At 41.5% G+C, this 7,800-nt stretch overlaps 1 protein-coding gene across 1 annotated transcript; it reads right to left on the bottom strand.

Moving 5' to 3' along the window:
- Nucleotides 1-517: 517 nt before the first annotated feature.
- Nucleotides 518-3,716, bottom strand: LOC139201286 (uncharacterized). Its single transcript, XM_070830562.1, has 5 exons — nt 3,573-3,716; nt 2,834-2,942; nt 2,203-2,273; nt 1,489-1,591; nt 518-1,000 (listed from the first exon to the last, which is right to left on the bottom strand). The coding sequence occupies exons 1-5, from the start codon at nt 3,714-3,716 to the stop codon at nt 546-548; spliced, it is 882 nt and encodes a 293-aa protein (XP_070686663.1). The 3' UTR covers nt 518-545.
- Between the last annotated feature and the right edge of the window lie 4,084 nt (nt 3,717-7,800).

Raw genomic sequence — 7,800 nt, 5'->3', positions numbered from 1 at the left:
TTATTTATTTTTTATCAAAATGAAACAAAACAGAACATTTCAATAAATTTAGACCCCTCTAATGTTAAGACTTCTAGACATTTCTAATAGAATAACAGAAACAGAAAACCTGTGCTACAAATGGGATTGCTGGATTTGAAAGAAATGGGCATTTAGAGGGTAGGGAGGGTCTATTAGAAGACTCTGTTGAGATGCATCATGGGAAATGTAAGTTCTAGTGCATTTGGAGGTACTGCAGACAAATGGTGAATGGTCTGTATTTGTATTGAGCCTTTCTAGTCATTTCGAATACTCAAAGCGCTTTTACATCACATCCTCATTCACCCATTCACACATCATTCATACAGGAGGAATCCAAGCTGGAGGAGGCTATTCTTTCACACACATTCACACACTGAAGCTTCAGGAGCAAGTTGGGGTTCAGTGTCTTGCCCAAGGACACTTCGACATGGACTTGAAAGTCGGTAGTTTCAAATGAAATAAACAGTATTGTTTTGCCCTACTTACTATAAGAAGTTCCAAAACCCTTGTAAGGAAAATAGTACTCATGTAGCCTTATTAGATATGATCCTGTAAATTATAAAGACTACAAAAAACACAAAACACAAAAGACCTATCAGACACCACGACAAAGTAGCAAGCCTTCTTCTGCATCTCTCCTTCTCTCTCGCTCGATTTTCTAAGATCTTCATCTGCTCCTGTAGATGAATGATTTTAGCAGCCATGGTGCCGTCCTTCCACGGCATGATGCTCAAAAACATGCAGACGCTCCCCAGGCTCACCAGTCTAATAACCAGGATTTCTTTGCTGACGCTGTGGTCGTTCAGGATTAGTCCAAAACAGGCTAAAGCCACGACCACTTTGAGGAACCACCACAGCCACCTCAGAAAGACGGTGACCAACAGAAAGGCGAGAGCCATCACTCCGTAGCAAATGAGAAGCAGGAGAGCCCAGTGGCAGACGAAGATCACCCCCTCCGTTGTCACCGTGTAAAGGCTGACTGTGGAGATGTAAGAGATGTTCATATCATTAGCAGGAACGTAAAAAGAGATTTCCAGTCAAGTAAAAAGGTATAAGATTATCCTGCATTTGAAATCTCTTTTCTGAGACTTTGCAGTGCTGCAGGAGATGCTTTTAAATGGCACAGAATCTGAGAAACTCTCACTAAAATGACTTTCAGCAGCAGGTGGTGGGGGTTCCTGGGTATTCACCATTAAGCATTTTTATTTTAGACTGTCAAAACAAACAAATACAGATGGTAAATAGACAGTATCCAGATCCTGCCCATACACCCGCCCAAATCAGCTGTCAATCATGACGCAGCACCCCCATTTTTTATAGCGTCAAAGAATCACTTTCAGTCAATGAAAGTGACCTACAAAAGCTGAATGGCAAGAAACACGTAAAATCACATAACCTGTGAACTGTGAAAATGTTACACTGGCGCATTCTCCATTTTTACTGAATGACATTTTCAATTCTCTTTACCTTGGACTCCAGTGGCCTGCAGGAGGGGGGAGACATACTGTAAGAGAGCGTTGAGACCACTGGCCAAACTTCCAGCCACAGCATCCTGAGTCTGGTAGATGGTCTGGTGGATGCACAGGTATGAAGACATGACTTAAGGGAGTCTGTTCATACACGCTGAGCAGAGGCTGGGATCGCCTTGCTGTAACTTTTTTGATTATCAGACACTGAACCTGAACCAGGAAGTAACTCGTCATGTCTCACCCTTTCAGTTTCTATTTACACTGAAATAACAACAGGCACTTTACTCAGACATATATATCCAGTCCAGTCCAGAAGTCCAGAAGAGGTAAATGTTTTTTACCTCTTCTCATGAAATGAGATATATCTTCTCAACTTTATTGACTCTTCCAAACATATCACAGTGAAACTTAAACCACAATTAATCTTTGCAAACTGTGTATTCAGGCTTTAACAAAATTGGGGGTACTGGACAATTATTCCAACTTTATGGGCAGTATATATATGTATATATAGATATACAGTATAATATGTGTCTATGCAGCCATATAGGGATTACTAAAGCATTGCAAAACATCTATGTAAATAGTGTTTCAGATTAAAGATAAAAATGTAGCAAACATACATGTATTTGTTTTATAATTAATATTGCACACATTGCCTTACATATGTTTGATCTAATATGTGTAATTGTTTAGAATACCTGCAACTTACCTGTTTAATGAGGAGCACCCTCTGTTTTCTTTCCTCCTCTTCTGCCTCCTTGTCCACAAACAAATGATTCACTGCAGCAACCAGAGTAAAACTTAAAAGCAAGGCCAAACTCTTGACATAGGCGTCTGGTTGTTCAGGACTTACAACCACGTTAGAAGCCATTATGATATACGAAGTTCAGCCAAGACAGTTTTCCTTAACGTTGCCGACGTCAACAATGAAGGGTGTGTGCCACCTGACTCTTAAGACACTCAGTGACTCATTGAAAGGATTTCGCCCTGAGCAGGATATCAGCATACCAATACTTTCAGCCTCTATTGCACATATATCAGTGTATGTGTTGGCAGATAAATTCATAGAAATTGCAGTCTGTTTTACAGGCTGTATTTTCATGCTGATATTTTTCCTCATATATTGTGTATTTCAGTCAGACAACTCAAGGGAAACAGATTTACAGTGTTTACAAGTGTTTAGTGAGTTGATCTGTTTAAACTCTCAACTTGTTCAGTTGTTATCTGTATGACATTTTTCATCCACAGGGAAACTCGATGTGCTTTACAGTCGAGTGTTCAAATGTGCATCTTTAAGTGTGACAACATGAGAGAGCAAAGAATGACAATGACAGACTTGCCTGGGTGGAAAGGAGCTGATTTCAGGTCCTGGATATGCACCATTTCACAGCAAGGAGAGTGTGCTGTGTGGTGGTTGTGGCTGAGCTGACTGCCCACATTGGTTTTATTCTGCATAAGTCACAGACAGTTCATGTTTACAGATACAATTTGGATCTTTCTCCCAGATTTGTCATTCAAGCAGGCACCTCAGACCACAGAGGGCTATAAAACACGTATCAAATGTAGTAAAATCTCTATCCAGCCCTCAAATGAGCAATTTCAATGGAACAACAATATCCAGTATTCAGCAGTCTGCCTGACACGCAGCAGCAATTCCAGACACAGCGAAAACAGAGTTTAAATGAGTAAGAGCACAAAATCATTTCAGTAACACGTTGAGCGTGGGAGGCAAAATGTCATGTGACACAAGGAAACATAAAGTGGTTCTTCAAGTCACTATACGAGGTTAAACATAGTGCAAAGAAACTGGTGAAAGACGTCTCCTTTGGTTCTTACACAATATGATACAAAAATACATCAATATAATACAGAAATACATCAATATAATACAGAAATACATCGATATAATACAGAAATACATCGATACAAAAAAGGAAAATAATGCACAGCCTAACATCCTAACACAGTATAACTGGAGTGCTTCTCTTAGGACTCCACCTCACTGTCGCTGACGACGCTCCAACGTTGGGAATATGGGTACTCAAACCATTCTCAGACATGCAGCACACACAACACTACGTTGGCGTCGGCACATCCACTGTAGTTCAGAGACTCGTAGCATTTCAGCCACGTCTCCTGCCTTTGGCCAGACTGAAACCGCAGCTCCTTCGCTTTATCACTCTTTCTCTCAAATGGTACCTTGCAGACTTGTTTCATGGTCATCTTTTCAACACTCAGTCTTTTGCAGAGATGCAGACGGAGTTGATATATTCAAAAACACCATTGTCCTCAGAAGCTGCACTCTTTATCTCTCTCTCTCTGTGTCAGCATTACTTGCGATCACCATGTCACAGATCTCTTGCTCTTGTACCGTAAAGACTGATCCGTTGTCATCTAGTCCCACATCTATCTACTGTACTGTAATGCACTGTCCTGTACTGTAGTGTGTGCCCCATGTATTTCTAACAGCATGAGTTTCAGACATGCACTGACTTTTATTCTGACTTTTATTGACTTTACGCAATTCTACTGTATTTTTTTTACTTTTTACAGAAAGTCCACTTTACTGCCATAACTAGAACACTGTAACATGAACAATTCCAGTGTTGATGTTGAGTATACGCCAGTTTTCCCTGTGAAAAGTCTGGATAATAATACACTGTAGACACTGTAGCACAGTTTACATTGGGCTGCACTTGCCATGGTTATTTACATGGTCCACAACTGTGGCCCGTTTCTCATCTGGGACAGCTCTCCTTTGTACTCTTCTGCCCCTTTCCTCGCTACACCACCACAGATCCTTCCTCCTCTTCCTCCTCCTTGAGCAAGCAGCTGCCCCTGTTCATCCAGGTTCAGAAATTGTAGTGATTCTGCTGAGATCAATAGCTCCTGTCAGCTAAGTTAACATAATGTCTGACTGGTTGATTTAGATGTGAGTGCCTGATAGGCAATTTACCCATTTTGCATATGTCACAAAAAACCCATATCACTGTAATAATATTCACGGTATTCATGCATATGCTTGACAGATTTTGACAGTTGAATGGACTATTGTGCATGTGATGACTTACACACGTTTTGGAGAGAACAACCATTCAACTGAGAAGCAACAATCAGCTTTGATCAGCAAGATATTCTCAACTTGTAACTGGTTCAACTTGTAGACAATTGTATTAATGTGCATAGATTTCAGAGTTTCAGTTTAGTTTCAGAATATTCATTATCACTTGAGAGTTGTGCCAAAGCAATTGAGAAAAAGCTGTAATAAGCAAACATTATCACTGAGAGCAGGTTAGCATGCTGGTGTAGCTTAACTTAAGTTAAGCTCAAGTACGACCTCTCAGAACTGTTTCAGTTCCAGTAAGAAAAAGCTCTGAACATCACCGAAACATGGAGCTGTTTATCCAATATGGGAATTCTCATTATACCCAGACCTGCCACTTACACTGTGTCCTTGGACTATTTGTCAAGGTCAATGTGGTGAAACGTGTGTGTTAAAAGGTGTTTTCTAAGTCGCTGTTGCTGTGAATCCTCATCTGTCCTGCCTCAAATGTGTGTGTTTGTTCTTATATTTGCGTGCGCGTGTGTGTGTATTCGCTTCCTTTTGTGGTTTCTGCCCGACAGTGTACGGGATGTGTCTCATGTAAACCAAAGGCTGAAGCACATCCTTTGGTTTACTGCTTTCAAATGTTTAGTCTACAGTGACAGTTTCAGGCAAAACACGGCGGATCAGACAGCGTTTGAATGTTTTATTCATATTAAAAAAACAACAGTATTATCTTCGGATCATATGAACCTTGTTATCAGAGACACTAATTGAAACAGACCTGGTGTAGATGCTGTCTTCCACTATCAGCCAGGTGTTTCATCAGCCTGTCTCCACTCCTGTGTTCCCTCTACACCATCTCTTTTCCTGCCCTCTAAAAGATGTTTCCCCGTCAACATTTTTCCTCTTTTCCCAATCAAACGCCCTCCCTCATCTTCTTCACCTCGTCTATTCCATTATGCTGATTCTGTGCCTGTTCTGCTCTCTTTTCTGTCAGCCCTGCATGCTCTTTGCTCTTTATTCCATCCTGACCACTGAGTGTTAATCTGTCTATTCACGCTGTCTGCTGAGAGAGCAATTAACCTGATCAAAACTTCCTGGTGCTGAGATCAAACAAATTTCGGCAAGGGGAAGGCGGTAGGAGAATCACAGAGAGAGTGGGAAAGGGGACAGGCAGAAAAGAGAGTTCTGGGGTGAAAGGGAGGAAAAGTCGGACGGGACCATCTGGTGGGACCTTCGGGTGGCCGTCGGTGTGAGAGGGTGTGTTTAAATAGCTGAGTGACTCATTGCTCTTCTCCTGCACGCACCTCACTCCACTGCTCATCAGACCCCAGCGCGCCGGCTGCTGCGATCTCATCTCAGCCCCTCTTGCCTGTGAGGGATTAAACTCTTAATCCGCCAGACTGAGGCTTGCTATTAGTACCGACAGGGCTGCGGCTGTGTTTGTGTTTTCTGCTGCATGCGTGCATGTGTGTGCTGGCTTCTGGTGTGTGAGATGGATAGTGGGCACCTGCAGGTATACTGTATGGATGTGTGTGAGAGATTAATAAAAAAATAAAAAAAACAATAAGGCCGGGGCACAGAGAGAGTGCTGGGGGGTGGGGGGGTGGAGCACATAAACAAGTTAGCCAGATTAATGCTAGAGGTCTTGGGTGTTCCCCATCTACCACCTGTGAAAAAACCTCTCTGTGGGTGTTTCTTTCTGTCTGTCTGCATGCCTGTGATAGAACATAAGAAGATGACAGACAGAATTAAAAAGACATATTGCATTACTGCCTCAGTGAGGAAGATTGCAGGTCACCTAATCCATTCAGCTGTGACTGAAACGTTGTCTCCTTTGTAGAAAAAAAAAAAAAAGCTGACTGGGAACTAATAGCCCAGCGTGTGTGATCAGTCTCATGTTGCATACTTTAACAGCCCTGGGCACATGCTGCACTGCAGGTTAATGAATAATGATGGAGGGATTCAATAAGCTGAATGTCTCTGTTCTCAACACACACACACACACACACACACACATACATAGACCCCCTGTCTTCGGTTTCCATCTCTACCCTTGCTAATGTGTCGTGTGCTCCGTTAGCAGCCATAAGGGCCTGGACAAAGTGTTTGCTTGTTTTAGCAGTTCCCTCGGGCGCATAAAACCTAATGAGCTGCCTCTCAAGGACAAAGTGGGTGTGTGAGGCCAGCGACGCAGACAAATATGCAAGCATAATGATATTTTTTTTTCTCTGAACTTTCACCTTGTACAACTTTGGTTCCAGCATTGCAGAGTTAGGCTTGATACAGCTTGTGGTGAGCTCCGGCAGGCAGGGTTTTTCAAAGTCAGCACTGAACACTGAGGTCCACAGTATGTACACAGTCAAAAGTTTATTCAGCTGTTCACTGTCACCTAGATATATCACTGCCTTTCCTACATCTGCTGGACAGAGACCTTCTATCTGTGGCACTCAATGATTAGACACTGAACCTCAGTTACAACATTATAAAGTACTTCTACTTCTATGTGCTTTCATATGACATATTTATGTGAAACCGGCTGCAAGCCTAAAATGTATCCTGATGAAGACCTTTTTTCTCCTCTCCCAGAGGAAGATTTCAAAGTTTCACATGTGAACAGCCAACTCGGTCTTTGTGCATCATCCATAGTCACAAAATCCATTTCCTGCTTTATCTTGGTAGCTTCACACAGTTCCCAGTAAAAAAAGACCATGAAGTCATTTTCTATTTTGACTGACATACCGTCCAGTATTAGCACTAACTGTTCTATTATTAAACGAATAGATTACATGAGACAGACTGTATTTTTTGGCTAAAACCCCTACATGCATATTTTGATAGTAGATGAAAAAACAAATTACTTTTAACTGCCACCTGATTAATATGTTCATTAATTTAGTTACTTTAGTGTATATTTTAGCTTATCTATTTATATTTCAGCTGTATCTGTGCCCATTTACATGTTTGTGACGGGTTAAATCACCTGCCTTTTTTTGGTTTTCTGTTTTTGGCACTTTGCTGCACCCAGAAGCGGAGCCGAACGCAGCTAGCCTGTATGTCGCTGCTGCTAACATACATCAATGAGCTGCAAAGAGCTGCAAATACTTTTTTCTCGCTAATACATATAGAAGCATTGAAATCAAGTTTAAATCAGGTTTTATATATTTTTTGAATATCTTAGAATATATGTTATATATACATTATTTCATTTCCCTCTGTTAATTTCCAACTGTAGTGTCTAGAGGCCTAGGGTGTAGTATC

The sequence above is a fragment of the Pempheris klunzingeri genome, chromosome 5 (assembly GCF_042242105.1).
Source record: "Pempheris klunzingeri isolate RE-2024b chromosome 5, fPemKlu1.hap1, whole genome shotgun sequence".
NCBI classification, from domain to species: domain Eukaryota; kingdom Metazoa; phylum Chordata; class Actinopteri; order Acropomatiformes; family Pempheridae; genus Pempheris; species Pempheris klunzingeri.
Note: the sequence above shows the minus strand (reverse complement) of the source record. Positions and strands in the feature narration are given on the sequence as shown.